This window comes from Canis lupus, chromosome 13, assembly GCF_003254725.2.
Source record: "Canis lupus dingo isolate Sandy chromosome 13, ASM325472v2, whole genome shotgun sequence".
NCBI classification, from domain to species: Eukaryota; Metazoa; Chordata; class Mammalia; order Carnivora; family Canidae; genus Canis; species Canis lupus.
Window position 1 is genome coordinate 63,432,398 of NC_064255.1, and position 18,018 is coordinate 63,450,415.

At 38.8% G+C, this 18,018-nt stretch overlaps 1 protein-coding gene across 1 annotated transcript; it reads left to right on the plus strand.

The window, feature by feature from the left end:
- The first annotated feature begins 561 nt into the window (after positions 1 to 561).
- On the plus strand, positions 562 to 10,335 carry AREG (amphiregulin). Its single transcript, XM_035721398.2, has 6 exons — positions 562 to 767; positions 1,687 to 1,935; positions 4,489 to 4,690; positions 5,598 to 5,753; positions 8,144 to 8,271; positions 10,153 to 10,335. The coding sequence occupies exons 1-5, from the start codon at positions 707 to 709 to the stop codon at positions 8,235 to 8,237; spliced, it is 762 nt and encodes a 253-aa protein (XP_035577291.1). The 5' UTR covers positions 562 to 706; the 3' UTR covers positions 8,238 to 8,271; positions 10,153 to 10,335.
- The last annotated feature ends 7,683 nt before the right edge of the window (positions 10,336 to 18,018 follow it).

The window sequence follows — 18,018 nt, forward strand, 5'->3', positions numbered from 1 at the left end:
GCCAGTAAACCCGAATTTAGGGACCCTGGGACACAAACAAATGGGAAGGGAAGTGACTTGAACTTCTGGCCAGTGCTCCTGCCGTGGGTGGGAAAGGCTCTTGGCTGAGCTTCGGTCCCACCAGGGGTGAGGGAGGCGCGCTCTCCGGTCCTTCAATGAGCTTCATTATCTTTGTTAAAGACGCTGGGGCTGGGCCGGGCTTCACCAAGTCGCTCCCGGGCTTGCAGTACTTTTGGGTCCTCACATCGAGCTTTTCTGATTAGCCCCCTGGTTGGTGGCATCTAGACCAACCGAAGTGCGCCTGGAGGTGGTTCTCAGGCGGTTCGAAACTCTGGCACTTGGGCCGCCAGGTCCCAGCGCTCGAGGCCGCTCCCACCCGGACCCGGGGCGGGCGCGTCTCCATCGCCTCCCGGGGCTCCCGGCCCGGGGCGGTGGCCTCGCGGGGGGGGGGGGTGACGTCACGGGCATCGCCTGGGCCCCGCCCGGCCTATAAAGCGGCAGGTGCGCGCTGCGCCCCGGGACTGTTCGCGCACCTTGCGCAGCCGCCCGCGTCCGAGCGAGAGACCCGCGGCGGCCCCGGCGCCTCCCCCCGAGCGCGCCGTGCGCCCCGCTGGCCGCGACCCGGTCCCCGGCGCTTCCTCCGCCTCTTCCAGCTGCAGCTCCGGGCCCAGGTGCCCCGAGGCCGCGCCGCCCCGCCGAGGGACCCATGCGGGCTCCGCTGCTGCCGCCGGCGCCCGTGGTGCTGCCGCTCCTGCTCCTCGGCTCAGGTGAGGAGCGCGGGGCTCCCTCGACCCCCTCGGCTTGCTCCCCGGGAGGAGGCCGAGGCGGGCGGGCGTCCGCGACCTGCCAGGCCGGCAAGAGGGCGCCGGAGGGCCCCTGTCCCGCCGCAGGAGACCTCGGAGATGCCGCGGTCCATCCAAATCCTGGACTTTTACGATAAAGGAACCAGGAGCCGAGTCGGCACAGGTGAAGCGACGTGCGCGCATCTTAGGGTAGTCAAGTCCCGGACCCGGAACCCGGAGCGGTGCCTCCTGCCCAAATCCTCCGTCTCCTCTGTCCAGTGATGTTACCTTTACCTCCCTGGACGGAAGCGCCCCCCACCCACCCCCACCCCACTCTGTTTTAGGGACACCTACAAGATAAAGCAGGAGTCTGAGACTCAAAGCCCCAAATCTCACCTGGTCCCCGGTGTCTTCCCAGGATAAGGAAACAATGACAGTAAGAGTCATTATCGTCAAATATCATGTCTACTGTTTTACAGTCATGCATGTAATCTTTTTAAACAATGTGATCGCGTGTTAAGAAGGCCCGGTGCCTCTATCTAGAACCCGTCCATCCCAACGGGGCATTCAAGCAAACAAGTGCATCCGGCATGTGGCGCGATGGGAATGTACAGACGCCGTCCGTTAAGTAATTAGATGAACGTGCCTAGTTTGCTGGGTTATTTGGTGTGAAACGTAGTGTAGACTGTGGAAAAGAAGACCTTGATGAAAGGAGCTCAGTAAACAGCTGAGTTCGCTCGTTGGCGAAATGTGAAGATGCTTTCGTAAGTGACTCAATCCCAGACAATAGCCCATGTGCAATAGCTGCTTTGGTGTCAGAAGGTAAACACTTCTCCTGAACACAGCTGCCTGGTGAGAAAGGCGCCCTGCTTCACCTTTCCTTCCGTTGTTCTTGCTCCCACAGCCTATTATGCTGCTGGATTGGACGTCAACGGCACCGGCTCTGGGAAAGGGGGACCATTATCCGGGGACCACAGCGCCGATGGATTGCAGGTCACCCCGCGAGGTGGGATGTCGTCAGGAAGTGAGATTTCCCCTGTGAGCGGGACGCCTTCCAGTAGGGAACTGTCCTCGGGGATCGACTATGACTATGCCGAAGAGTATGACAACGAACCGCAAATACCTGGCTATATCGTAGATGATTCCGTCAGAGGTGAGTGGAGGATAAAGCAGCAGCGTAGCCTACACGGGGTGTGTTGGCGTGAGCAAAGCGGCTTGGAACCCCGAATCTTCGGGTGGTTTTCTTGTGTGTGGGTCCGACGCATTCCCCGTGGGTAAGCTATCAGCTGAGGTGGAAAGAGCTTTGTGTAGGCACATCTGATATGTCCAGAGCTCTAACAAATGTTTCATGCCTATTAAGTCTCCTTCACAGGTAGGGATTGTTATCATTCTAAGATGCGATAACCGAAGCTCAAGATTGTTTTGCCCCAGGTTTCACAGCCAGAATGCAGTTGAGTCAGAGTGAGAATTCCAGTGTTTGATTCCACAGCCTGTGCTCTTTCCCACGGGACGGCATGGCCCCGGTGCTGAGAGACAGGTGTGGGCATCAACCAGTCCTCAGCTCTTGGATCCACTCCCCACTGCCACGTTTCCCTAAATACCTGCATTTTAACGCAAATAAGAGAACAGAAAGTAGTGGGAAGAAGCAATTGGACTTTAGCAAGTACCAGAAACTGGTGATTCTAAGAAGAGTAATAACAACAGCAGCAACAATAATGATATAACCTTCTGGAAATATTAAAGAAAGACCATATGCATGGATCCATATGCATGGATTTCAAATTGCTAAAATCACGATTTAAACCCAAATTCCGTGTGTTAAATAAGAGTGACCCCAAATTTTGTTCTCTTTTGCTATTATCTGATCTTTACAAAAAAGCCTAAATTTGCTTAAAATGAAGAGTACCAAGGTCAGAAGTAAGTATTGTTCATTACCCTCATATTACTTTGGAGTTTTAGGGCAGATGAGGTCATCATTAAATCTGCTCTAAATATCTGAGGAACATCCACTGTGGAGGCAGGACATAATGCCCCTTCTCTCTTGACTTGAATATCCCTGATTCCTCCCACTCTGTCCAGCTCCCAGACCTGGTGAATACAGCAGGTGATCCACAGGGACGGGGACTGGGTTAAGCGGCAGGTGGGAAAAACTTCAGGGAGCACTCACTCCACTTTACTCTTTGCTTAGTAACTTGTGCTTTTATGTAGGTAAGGTGGGGAAGGGGGTCCGTTTACGCTTCTTATTTTTGGAGATAAGATTAGAAACTGTTCTCTTAAAGGGGTTTCAAGTTGTTAACATTTCAAAAGGCCAAATAAGTTGGTAGTGGTGAAACGGACTAGTGCATTGTGAAAGAGTGAAGCTGGTGGTTGAACTACTTTGAAAGGCTGTTGAGCCCAGGGGGTTGATGTGTGCTGCAGTGCTTCAGTACAATTTGTAATATGCCTGATAATATCCAGTAATATTCCCTTAAACTGTTTCTGTTAGAGGATTCATTCTAACTTGCAGTACTTATCATCAAAGTTTCAATATAGAAACTGTATAACTGGTTAAACATTGCTTCTAATTTGGCTATTAATGTTATAATAACTTGCTAAAATACTCATAATATTTATTTGTTGCTTCCTTAATCACAGGGTTCTATCTTTGATACCCTTCCCTGTGTTTCTAATGTTTTCTATTTAATGGACCATTATTCAGGACCATTATGACTAATGGTATTATGACATTATAGTATTTTCCTCTTTGCACTGGGCTGTTTGCTAAATATCTGCTTAGATAAGCCTACTCAGGTATTAGTATAACAAAACACACAGCTCCAACATGAAAACTCCTCCTTCCTATGTTTAGCATGTGGGTATACTATACCCTGCATAGCTATAACATTGAAAAAATGTTTCTGTAGATCTAGAGTGAAGATGAGTGAATCTCTGAAGCATCAAGTTTCTGGATTCCTATTTTTCAAACAGATTGACCCAGAAATGAGTCTCGGGGAATTAATCATAACTATTGTCATTTGGGAGTTGGAGAAAATTGATTAATTCTGATGTGTAACTCTCAGTTTTTTCCACTCTCAAGTAATACACAGTAATTCCCAATTATGGTAGTGAGCACAAAACCGAGATGAGTAAATAAAATCGACAAATGTACTAAAGTTCCATTTTAATCAGTAGCATTAACCTATCCAGGGGAAAATGTAGGATAATGAGAGAACGAAAGGCTTTGACACCCTAGCACTGTCATTTTCTACTTGCGTGCCCTCGAACATGTTACTTGTCTTCATTCAACTCTAGTGTCCTCCTCCCTATCATCTGGATAACAATACATTCAACTGTGATCTGGGTTTAATCAAATTAAGACTCATTACCAAGAACATGGCATGTATAAGAAATTCAAAAAGTGTGAGATATTTCATGGATTTTTTTAGGCAGGTAAATACTATTATCGATGATAATACCAGTACAAATAAATTCAAAATGTGTTTCTAAGTTAATAAAATAACAAGAAGGTTCAGATTTTGAAGTGCCACACCATACAGATATTTTCTTTAACCAATTATTGTATATGAATTGTATTAAATAATGGGAAAAATATGGTCATCATCCCCATGAGCTTTCACTGCTAGGACTTCTTTCTCTCGTGTCTTCAAAATGATACTCAAGATGAAGAGAGACTTTTGTCAATAAATCTTATTTGTTTATTTTTTAGTTGAACAGGTAGTTAAGCCCATGAAAAACAAAACAGAAAGTGAAAAGACTTCAGATAAACCCAAAAGAAAGAAAAAAGGTGGAAAAAGTGGAAAAAATAGAAGAAACAGGAAGAAGAAGAATCCCTGTGATGCAGAATTCCAAAATTTCTGTATTCATGGAGAATGCAAATATATAGAGCATCTGGAAGCTGTAACATGCCAGTAAGTTTTCCTAAATTATATAGAAATCTGTATAACACCATCTCTGAAACTCCTAGATGCAAAAAGACACTCATTTTCCCCCACATATAAACCAAGGACCTGTAATCTTTTTCTTAAGAGACCAGCTGGGAAATAATTTAGGCTTCTTTGGTCAAGATTAACTATATACTTACAGAACCAACTAAAATATAACCACTTAAAAATAAAAACCATTCTTGGCTTGCACACTGTAAAAAAAAAAAAAAAAAAAAAAGGGGCAAATGGCCAGAATTCTCATGGGCAATGGTTTGCTGACCCCTGGTATAAATCATCATTTTACAATATATATCTTACAAAACCTTTTTTTATAATAAATTTATTTTTTATTGGTTTTCAATTTACCAACATACAGAATAACACCCAGTGCTCATCCCATCAAGTGCCCCCCTCAGTGCCCGTCACCCAGTCACCCCCACCCCCGCCCTCCTCCCCTTCCACCACTCCTAGTTTGTTTCCCAGACAAAACCTTTTTTTTTTTTTAAAAAAAAAAAAGGACCGAAAGGTACTATCCTCCTTCCCCCCAAATGCCACTAGCACACTAAATGACAGTGGAATTAGCTGCATAACAAGTCACTGAACTCATCAGTTGGTCATAAAAGGAGCACAAAGAATGAAAAGGTGTGTCTTCTTGGAATATTACACCCAAACTAATCTCAACTTGTTCTTATACTAATAGATCTTTGGCTTGAATGCATTCTGCCTCATGATTTTGAAATATAAATAGATGGCATGACTTTTTGGGTTTTTGGTTTTTTTTTTTTTTTTTTTTGAGTGGTACAATTAAATATTGATGACCTGGAGAGTAAACCTAAAATATGTGGAATATTTACAGTTATTATTATAATTTTTGAATGTGGGTTGTTTACAGATGTCATCAGGATTATTTTGGTGAACGATGTGGGGAAAAGTCCATGAAGACTCACAGCATGGTGGACAGTGATTTATCAAAAATTGCTTTAGCAGCCATAGCTGCCTTTGTGTCTGCAGTGAGTTTCACGGCTATTGCTGTTGTTATTACAATCCAGTAAGTTTGGCATAACTTGAACATTCCTACTAAAATAATGCCAGGTTGATTTTTTTCAGTGTTTCTATCACAGTGTACTATATCGTATTTTAGATTAATTATTCTATTGGTGGCATGTATCTTTGGTCATATCTTTATACTTCACTGACAAGGATCACAGAAATTAGTCAAAATTTATGTTACTTTGGCCGCCACAGAAACTTAATACGTAAGGCTGTTTTTCAAATACCCTAGAAATTTTTTGAACTTAAAAATTGATGGTTTTGTTTCATGTCATACCTCCCCTCATGGCTACCTCCAAATGCCAGAGTGTTGGTGTCTACTATGAATCTCTTTAAGCTTACAGAAGCCTCTTGAAGCTAATTAGGACCTGGTTCATAGTAGATTGTCAGAGATTGTGCTTTGACACTAAAAACCACAAAGAGCTCCAAGCCAGGAGCCAAGAAATGATATATCCTCTGCCTCTATGAATTGTCAAAGGTAAGATGGAAATTCAATTACAAAAAAAAAAAAAAAAAAAAAAAAAATTCCTCCATATGGCATTGTGTAGGAAGCAGGGACAATTCTATTACTGTTCTACTCCTGCAGTAACTGCCTGTGCTCACAATACCAGATCACACACTTCACTTCATGACCAATGAATGTTAGAAGTAGACTGTTCCTGGTAGGCACTGGTGGTTATGTCAAAATGGCATTGTCTGTCAAACAGAAGTCAGCGAATTAAGGAAGTTGGGGAAGGGTGTGAGTGGCTCTATAATGACTCATGTGCTACTAGAGCTTGGGAAAAGCAATAGACTCATTATTCTAATTTTAGGTCTTGGTAAATTACTTTAACAACTGGACTGTGTGCATGATCTACCACTCCTGCCATTCAGGAAACAAGGGGTTATCTTCTGCCATTGTTTACTATTATTTTAAATGCAGATCAGATAATGATAAAAAGACACATTTAAAAAACTGTTTTATGATGCACATAGAGTTTGATGTGTGCTCTAAATTTGTTTTGCACACCCTAGAAATTATTTTGATCTGCTAATACCTCAAGCCAGATATGCAAATATGTTTAGGAAAAATACCCTAAGACAAATAAATGATAATTGTTTGTCATAGAAGGATAGAAGGAAAAAAAATAGCCAGTGTTTTGAAATAATTATTCAAACTTGTGATCATTCATGGTGAAAAATTTAATCCTTTAGAAAATCATGGAAAAACTTTGTCAGGTGGCACTCTTAAACCTGTGCGGTGACCTTCCTCCTTTTCTGCCATATTCTTGTGTTTGACACATAGAGCAAAGAGTGGCCTAATCCACATTTTGCTTTTTTTTTTTTTCTATAATTGAATTTTTTCCCCAAACATGACAAAATTCTTAGGATTTTAGGAGTAATATTTAGTGGATGGAATAAAGACCTATTAAAAATAGAATTTCCTGTATAACACCAAGGCGTTTTTAAATGATTGAGTTTTGTGAGAAAGTAACAATGAATAAAACTAAAAGTAAGTATTTATTATGTAGAAATAAAATCCAACTTCTGATGTAAGCAGGTGTGAAAAAATTCTGATCATTTAAATTAGTTTGTACAACTGTAAAGTCTTTCTGTGGTAAAACTATACCATCTTCTTCTTCCTCCAACTGTACTGGCACCTGTGCTAAGTGTTGAGGAAAAGAAGAATGAGGTCTTGCCATTTGCAACAACATGAATGGACCTAGAGGGCATTATGCTAAGTGAAATAAATCAAAGAAAGTCACAAACTGTATGATTTCATTTATATGTGGAATCTGAAAAATAAAACAAATGAATAAACAAACAAAAAGCATAAACAGACCCATAAATACAGAGAATAAAATGATGGCTGTCAGAGGGGAGAGGGTAGGAGGATGGGCAAAGTGGGTGAAGGGGAGTGGGAGATACAGGTTTCTAGTTAAGGAATGAATAAGTCATGGGAATAAAAAGTACAGCATAGGGAATATAGTAATGGTATTGTAACTGTTGTGTGGTGACAGATGGTAGCTACTCTTGTGCTGACTGTAGCGTAATGTATAGACTTGTTGAATCCCTATGTTATACACCTGAGACTAATGTAATGTTGTGTGTCAACTATAAAAAAACTCCCATATATGAATGTGTTCCATGCCTTCTGAAAGTTTGTGTCTCAAGGGATGTCCATTTAAACCTCAGTACTTTGGGAATGTATTTATATAAAGTCACCATGAACATCCCCTTAAAAAGAATGGTGGTAATATTTATAGCTGGGTTTAAGTTTTGGCTTGGTATAGAATACAGTGTAATGTTCTATAAGGACTCACAAAAAAGGAATTCCCTGTACTCATGAAAACCCCAATCAATATATAGATGAACTTTGATGACCATAGAGTATCTTGTTCTCTGAAGGCTTCGAAAACGATACTTCAGGGAATATGAAGGAGAAGCTGAAGAACGAAAGAAACTTCGACAAGAAAATGGAAATGCGCATGCCATAGCATAACTGAAGATAATGTTACAGGTTTGAGTTTTAAAAGGTAACTTTAGATGCTATCCTATAATTTTGAAAAATATAGCATCTGTTATCTTGAGTGAAGAAATTGTTCTTAATTATGGATACACTATGAACATTGGCTATGTGAAAGTCTTATTCTTTGAGCATGAGATGCAGTTCAATAGTGAGAAAAGACTATGTCCTTGGTCAATATTATAAGGGATGTAAAGATGAGGCAGACACAGATCCTCTTCTCAAAGAAGTTAGCGTTTAGTAGATAAGAAGTAGTAAAAGGAGCCAGAATGCTAGGGCAAGTAAAATATGTGTCATATGAAAGGAATATGAGGAGTTTCCAGTGAAGGAGAGGAAGTGCTGTGGAATGTGTGTAGGGAGCAGGAAAGGATATCATGTATAGGGTGGCACTGGAAGTGAGCCTCCAAGGACTGACAAGATTGGGATAAGCAATTTTGAAGAAGGAGGAAGATTAAAAGTGTAGGATGAACTGCGTCACTTTAGAAACTTGTGAAAAATGGCCTAGTTCAAATGGGTGTTGAGGAGAGAAGGTTGGAACGAAGGTTGAGCTCTCATGGTGGAGAGCCAAGTCAGGGTGCATGATTACAAATGTGAGGAAGTGGAGAGAGCAGCTTGATCATCCTTTTAAAGAAAGGAAGTAGAGGGGCCCCTGGGTGACTCGGTTAAGTGTCCAACTCTTGATTTCTGCTCAGGTCATGATCTCAGGGGTATAAGATTCTGCTCCATGTTGGGCTCTGTGCTGGGTATGGAGCCTGCTTAGGATTCTCTCTCAACCTCTGCGCCCCCCCCCCCCCAAAAAAAGAAAGGAGGTAGGAAGGGAGAAGGAAGTACAAATTTAGAGATAGTTTGGTGAAGGGATATATTGTAGTTCTTATTTTTATTTTTTTTGTAAAGAGGCAGAGCTGAGCATGTTGTAGGGAAAAGTAAGGAGCTATGGAGCAGAATATTTTATTAATAACCAAAGCTGACAGCCAACGAAGCAAACTTCCAGAGGAAAAGGAGACTAGGAGATCAAGGACACATTTAAAGTTGGCCAGAAGAAGGAACTCCATTTCCTTAAACATTCAGGAAAGATGTCACATCCTTAAGTCATTGATTCTCTACCATCAGTGGGTTTAAGAATTACTTGAGATGCTGGTTAAATATGCACATTTCTAGGCCAAACCCTAAGTTTTTTTTATGGGTTTGGGGTTTGGAAGCACTGCAGATGCTTAGAGAAACACTGGCTAGCATTGGTTAAATGCAAGCATTATGTTAGGAGCCTATTACAGAATTAGCTCAATAACTCATAAAGTGGATAATTATCAATGCAATGATGTACTCAGTACTTACTGCATCAAAATTTATTATACTATTGGCTTAATGTGCTGAAGCTAAGACCACCAACATGAATAAAGGTAGATTTTTGGTTATGTAGTGCAGCTGAGATTTTTCAAAGTAGATCTGACAGGACTTTTGGAAAAGGAATATGCTGTGCTGGCACATAGTGGCTGCTATTAGCTGGTAGCTTCTATCATTTATGCTCTTGGCACTGATTATCCTAAATTAACTGTATATCACAAATACACTGAGCCATTTAATCTGTCTTTTTAACTATGTCCACTGCATAGATTTGGTTAGGAAAACTACTTCCCATGAGTGTTGTTGCTTTTTATGAGGTGGAATTTGATGAAACAGGCTTCAGCTTATGCAGTCCTCCACCTAAGTAGGCATATAACCAAAGCAGGTATGAAGTTGAACTGGCAGTTCATCTCTGAAAAGCTTTTAGCATTTTTCAGAAGACATTCTAGATGGACAGAAATTCTGATTCCTGATTTTAAAAAATATTTTGCTAAAGCTATACTGAAATTGGGCTTTATATCTCTAATAGTCTTATTTTATTTTTGACCAGGGTATCGGAGCAGAGTCATTGCCGGGTCACAACCTTGAGTGATGAGTTGGTTCCTCTTTTCGGTGGATCATAAGAAAACAGAACCTTTTTGTTCTGATGGTTTTAAACTTTCAATTGTTGCTTTTTATGCTAAGTCTTATTTCTGTACATAAAGATGCATGGAGATAAAAAGTATTTTTTCAAGTTGTAAATAATTTATTTAATATTTAATGAAAGTGTATTTATTTTACAGCTTATTAAACTTTTTTAAGCAAAGAGATTGAGAGTTTGAATATTAGTTTTGAGATTGCAAGACTCTAGGGTATTTTTTTCCTAAAGCTTAGATGATCATTTTGAAAGAAGTTCCTTCCCTTTTTTCCTATTTTATGTTGATCTTCAAAACTTACTTCTTTTCTTAGAAAGTATTATTATTGGAAAGTTAGAAACTAGAGTAATTTAGTCCTCCCACAAATACTAGTATCCTAAACTGGTCTTTCTTATTCTGTGTAGAATTTATTCCAAGTCCTGGTAATTTTAAAACTTCTAAAATCAACCAGTGGCACTGCCCCTCCATCACAGTAGACACAGATATTGTAAAAGAAAGAAAACCCACTGCCCATCATAATCATCGTCATCACAAACAAGAAAAAGACGAGAATAAGTTTTAAGATGACAAATATGGCATTTCAAGAAAACCAGAAGCATTTAGAGATTTATTGCTCTAATATCATGACATGAATATACAAAGCATCTAAAACCACTCCTCTTTTTCCTCCCTTCACTACTGTTTTCTTATATTATTTTAAACAAATACATGTGCGTTTGGGGTGAGTGCTCTTTCAAGAACATTAATTCCCTGGAGTGACCCACAGTTTGGTTCCTAGCCAGCCAACTAAGTTACCTGCATACAAAACAAAACAAGCCAACCTTTATAATGTAGGGGGAACATTTTGAAGAAATCAGCCAATAATAAATGTAATTCCAGCAATCATCTCACAGAATTTGATCAAGAGTTCCATTTTTCTCTAGCATACCATTCTCAAAATCCTTGTCCAGTGATCATCTAACCAACTGGTTGCCAGCCTCACCTGCACATTATCATATGAGTTTTAGGTGTCTAAATGCCTGGGCCTCCTTCCCAGAACTTACAATTTGAATGAACTGGTGTCGGTCATTGGCATCTGGATTTTTAAAAGGTCTACAGATGTTTCCTACATGCAACCAGTGCTGAGAACCTCTGACCTATCTCTGCTTGAACAACTTCAGTACACATTTTCCTCAACCTCATCCACTAAATACTTACTGTTGATGATTCAACTATAGTGCTAGAGATACAAGACAGAAAAGCCCTGACTGAAACATTTGCTGCCCAGTTATTGAGAGGAGGGAGTATGTCTTGTCAATACAGTGCAATAAGTAGGTGAGGTATGTAGCAGGGATCCATGGGAGCCCAGGAAGCTGTCACCTAGCCTGGCTTGAATGAGTCAGGGAGAGGTTTCTAGGGAGATACTTGCGAGATTATCCTTGAAGGATGAGTGGGAGTTATGTGGAGATCGTTATAGGCACAAGCAAAATTACCAAAATTACCAATGACCTGAAAGGGACAATACATAAAATAGTTCAGTATTACCAAAACAGAAAGTGTGAAGTCAACACAGGCTGTAAAGGAAGCCAGAACGGTGAGGGCAGGGTCACACGGAGCCGTTAACATATACTGTAGACCATGTGGAATCTTTCAAGCCAGCTGGTCAAGGGTAAAAACTTGATCAAGTTTGCATTCCAATTAAGTTATAAGACAATTATGTGGGGGAGGACTTGAGCCAAAGCTAAAAGTCAAAATACTGACTTGGAAGCAGTTGAATGAACACCTGAAACTGAGACGGTAAAGGAGGGAAAGAGAAACTCACCATGTACTTGAAGATTTGTGATAGATTAAAAATATGAAAGCAAGATGATTTATTATAAAAACAAAACTGTGAGTAATGAGGTAGCAAGGGAACTGAAGAAATCTAAGAAAACTCTCAAGTTCCTGGCTAGGAGGATGGTGATGTAATTCTAAGTTGATAATCTCTGAAGTTTATTGAATATTCTAGATGGGAAGCATGGCTTTTTATTTATCCTTGACTAAAGACTGGCTCTTCTCTGTTTTGTAAAGACATCCTTTCTGATTTGTGATGGATTTATGGGAAAATAAGGACCAGCCCAACCAATTAGTCAACTGAATCAACCCTAGGCCTCACTTCATATTTGAGATTGAGCCTACAAGTGGAAAAAGTCTGCATGTATGATGATGAGTTCAGCTTTGGATCTGTTGAGTTGGAGATGCCAGGAGCTATCTACTAAGCAGTTAGATATACAAATCTGAAGTTCAGTGAATGGAAGAATTATATATTGGGAATTGTCAAAATATATATGGTAACTGAAGCCACAAAAGTGGCCAAGCTTACCAAAGGAAGCTATAATGAGTCCAAAGAAAATATATTTGTATTGACAAATCTCCGCAGTTGTCACCACACATGTATAGAAAGCCAGGCAACTATAGCCACTGTGGGGGTTCTAGGCACTTGCCTGCTATCCCATGTATTTTTCTTGCTCTTAAAACAAAAAGTTTAATAAATCATTACAGTGGGGTAGAAGGAAAGAAAAAAAAAAGCCTTACTTTTTCATAATAAAAATAATACTCTTAAGTTTATTAAGGACACAGATACCCCATAGATTATTCTAAATGCCTTACACAGTCACTTGCCAAATCCTCCTAATTTCCTTTAAAAGTAAATACTTTTTGTAAGTAAGTAAAGTAAGGCTCAGGGCACCTGGCTGGCCCAGTTAATGGAGGATGCAACTCTTGATCTCAGGGTTGTGAGTCTGAACCCCACATTGGATGTAGACATTACTTAAAATAAAATTTTTAAAAAATAAAATTAAAAATAAATTAAACAAAAATTAAGTCTCAGAGATTAACTTGTCTATGGTCACATATCTAGTAAGTGATATAGTTAGGCTTTCTGGCTCCAGAGCCGTCCGATTTAAACAACTTTCTCTACTACTCTTATAATCAGTGTTATTTTAGGTTTAAAGATAGCTATCTGCATACCAATTTAGTATGGTTTAAAACTACCACTCATAAGAAATCTGGTTTATTTCTTCAAGATTCAGATGACACTTTTATCTACCTGAGCTGCCTTCACAAAACTTCCCAGTGTATACCCTCCCTCATGGTATATAGAAAACATACCTTAGAATAAGCACTGGGTGTTATACTATATGTTGGCAAATTGAATTTAAAAAAAAGAATTAGCCCACCTGCTGGGGTAAAAAAAAGCTGGACTATTCATCCATAAATTTAAAAATTGGTTAAGAGTTGCTTCTGGACTAGGAAAGATTAATTCCCTGGAACTTCTGGCCAGCCTAATGTGTAGGCAAAATGAATTCCAGTGGTTAGAGGAAGTCCCTAGGCAATGAGATATAGGTGGGCTGTAGATTGAGACAATATGCTTAGAAACACAAATGACTTAGGGTTTATAGTGGAGCACAATGAGGATCTGCTAAAGTGGCTGATTTATTGCTGAACAATTTAACTCTTATTTCTTGGCTATATTGTCATTCATTCAGTAAACAATTATAAATCATTATTAAACTCAACTATGTACCAGGCAAGTCTAGATTACTAAAAAGCAACATAAGTCCTAAGAAAAGTACTTGCAAAGTTAACAACAGATAAGAAATGGCAAAGTAAAGGATTTAGATAGTGCCAAACTAGATAATAATCCTATCAATAATTCACTTTGTTAGATGTATCTGATCTTTAGGAGGTATGAGTAAAGTAATGATACTGATTTTCTTCCATGGTTTGGAAATCAACATCATTACTCAGTAATACCTCATACAAATATATTCACATTAACCTTCAATCCTTCAAATTACACATATATACTATGTTTGTTTAATCATTAAGTACTTATTGAACACCTTACTGTAAGCATAATGCTGCTTTAGACAATGCAACCCAAACTTCTTTCAGATCTCTCTGGGGAGATCAATTACATCATGAGCTTCCCTGGGTGTGTATGTGTGTGCATGATGGTGGTGAGGTCATTGGCAGCTTAGGTCATAGAGTCATAATGAAATGCAATTAGAAAGCTTTAAAAGGATAGCAAAAAACTATATGTCCAAATTCTAACATAATATAAAATCTCTTGAGTGGAAGTCATCTTAAGAAGAGTTAGTTACAAAATACTTAGAACTGAATAAAAATATTGTCAAAATTTGTGAGGCACAGCTAAAATAGTACTTAGTAGACAATTTATAGATTTAAATACATTTATCAGAAAGCAAGAAGAGCTTAAAAGGAAAACAAATGAAGCTAAACATTTAATCCAAAATTTAGAAAAAGACCAATAGAATAAGCCCAAGGAAGATAAAAAGGAAATGTTTAAAATAAGGGCAGAGATAAATGACAAAGATAATTGGAAACAAAGCCAAAGTTTATTCTTTGGAAATACTAGTAAGACAGGCCTCTGTTAAAACTGATCAAAATAAAAAGACATATAAAAATGGAATATATAAAAAAATAAGTATAGATATCAAAATTCAAAACTATATTTAAAAAATCACATCATAAGGGCACCTGAGTAGTTTAGTCAGTTTATCATCTGACTCTTGGTTTGGCTCAGGTCATGATTTCAGGGTTGTGAGATTGAGCCCACTGTGGAGCTTGCTTAAGATTCTCTCTCCTGAGTGAAAATATCAGAGTGACAAAACATGAGAGGCACCTAACTCTGGGAAATGAACAAGGGGTAGTGGAAGGGGAGGTGGGTGGGGGGTTGGGGTGACTGGGTAATGGGCAATGAGGGGGGCACTTGGTGGGATGAACACTGGGTGTTAAGCTATATGTTGGCAAATTGAAATCCAATAAAAAATTTTTTTCATAATAAAAAAAAAAGATTCTCTCTCCTTCACCTTCACCCACTGCCCCTCCCCTTCATGTGTGCTCTCTAAAAATAAATACATAGATAAATAAATAATAAAATATCTATAAAAAGTTACATCATGAACATAGAATTTTTGTCAGGAATGCAAAGATGGTTCAATACCAGAAAGTCTATCAATGTTATATAAAAGGAAAGTAAAAAAAAAAAATTAGAAATTTTCTGTTACACCAAATAAAAAGCATTTTCAAAATTTTTATTTTCTTTTAATTTCAGTCTGGTTAAAACATTTTTTAAAATTAAAGGCAGAGGGGATCCCTGGGTGGCTCAGCAGTTTGGCGCCTGCCTTTGGCCCACGGCGCGATCCTGGAGTCCTGGGATTGAGTCCCGCGTCGGGCTCCTGGCATGGAGCCTGCTTCTCCCTCTGCCTGTGTCTCTGCCTCTCTCTCTCTCTCTATGTCTATCATGGATAAATAAATAAATCTTTAAAAAATAAATAAATAAAATAAAATTAAAGGCAGAGAAAGCTTTTAAATGCAAAATTCATTTATAATTTAAAATTATTTTAGAACTAGGAATAGGATACTTCCTGAGCTTGATAAAAGCTATATACTAGAAGTAATGGCAGAATTTATATTTAGTAACAGATCTTTATATTCTTTCCTTTTAAGATTAGGAATGAAACAAGGACCACCTTTTAACAAAGTATAAAAATCTGACCAAAGCTGTAAGAAAAGAAATTTGTAAAAGAGAAATAAATATCTTCTTGTTCACAAATAATATTATAGTCTATCTAGAATCACCAGAAGCTTTAATATTAATATGCCAATTACCAGAATTTATAAGATAATTTCATGAGATTGCCAGATATAATATAAAATTCCAAAATTAATAGTATTTTTCTTCAATGACAAATTAACTTAATCTTAAAATAAAAAATAAAATAGAATTTACAATTGCTAGCAAACTATGTGTATGTATATATGTACACACATATATATGGAATAATAAGTACATGGGATTTCATTTAAGAAAAGATTAAGTGTCTGTTAAAACAAAACAAAATAATCTGTCTTGGAGAGATCTCTTAGAATTTAAGAATGTAAAGAGGTTGATTTTCTTCCCAAATGATCTTTAAATTCAACAAAATGCTAATCAAAATTCCAGCTGAGTATTTTGAGTAATTTCATACATCATACTCTAAAATTTGCATGGGAAAATAACAGTTTGTGCAAGTCTGTCATTTTGAACAATAAAGTAAAAAGGAATCCTTGTATATAAAAGCACGTACAAAGTAAAGTAGTAAAACAGTGTGGTTCTAGCATGAGTATGGACATGAGTATGAACAAATGGATCAGCTAAACAGCACAGAGAGCTCAGAGACAACTAATTATGTGATAAAAACAGCACTATAAGTGAAAAAGGAAAATATTGACTGCTTGGCAAATGTAGAAAAAAAGTCTTCAAATGTGGAGAAGCGTAAACTCGGATGATTACCTTATATCACAGTCAAAGGTGGACCTCACAAAGCTGAAATATCTAAATGTGAAATGCAACACTCAAGTTAATACAAAATAATGCAGGAAAATATACTTGTGAATTAAGGCTGGGAAGGGTTTAAGCAATATTCCACAATTAAAAGACCTAAAGAGAAAAACTGTTGTTTTGATTATGTCAAAATTAGGAAGTTCTGTTAAAAGAATGTCATGGACGTATTTCACAGACAAGTTGACAGAATTGTAGAAGAAATGGGCAATGTCTGAAACCAAAAAAGGATTATAATATGCAAGAAATGACTAAAACTTAACAAGAAATTACAAGACCTTCAACTTAATGGGGGGTAAGGATATGAGCAAGGAATTCCCAGAATTTGAAACCTAAGTGACTAATAAGTATGTGATCCAGACTAGTGCTAGCCCATACGTCACCTTGGTACAAATTAGCAAAAGTCAGCCCTTTCTGTAGATAGCTCTAGTTTCATGCCAAGGCATGCAGGGCATGGCTCGGATTTCAGCTCCCACTCACATTCTTGACTGGGTACACTTCTATAAACACATGGTATACACTCAAACATCATGGCCCTGCATGTAAAGAGATGCTCAAACTTACTGGAAATGAAAGAAAAGCAAATCAAAACAATAGGATATCAGTGTAACCATCAGATTCACAAGAATAGAAAGATAATGATGGCCAAAGCTTGTGGATATAGAGACCACTAAACTTTACTGACTGGAGGTTGGCCTGGAACTGTAATGGAGGTACTTAAGTTAAAGGTAAATACATTCCATTGCCCAGGGAAAACATACCCCTGAGACAGGTATGGAACTCGCATGAGGATGCTCACTGTAGTATTTATGACACTGGAGAATTTAGGCAGTCTAGGCGTCTATTACCAAAAGTCAAACATGCTGACTACAAACTGGAAAACCATATTCAACCATGAGAAACAAATGATGTATATTCACAGCAATAGGAATGTATATTTTTGATGTTACAATTTTAAAAAGTGGTGCTGAAGCAAGTAAGAATAAACCAGGATGATTCATATTTCCTTATATTAATACACATTTTGCAAAGGTCACAAATTACTAACATTAAGTGACACTTTAATTATATATAAAAAGGTCATGTAAAACACATCACAATGGCCCCCTAATGGTGAGGGAAGGGTGCTGGGAGCAGAGAGATGGAAGGGAAAGTATTGAGAATTGACTAAATAAAACAACAGGAAGTCTGAGGAATGTTTCATGTAATCCTCTGCACCCGAAGTAAGAAACAAAACAAAACCCCAAAACACAACAAGCAATGGAAAAAATATGCGCATAAAATGATGACAAGTAAATGAAGGTAATAAATATGAGGCCTAACTTATGATTAAATTATGGGCGCAGGGTAGGGTGCTGTAGACCTGGTAGACAGCCTCCCGGAGGAAGTGTCATGTGTAGGGTACCTGAAGGCT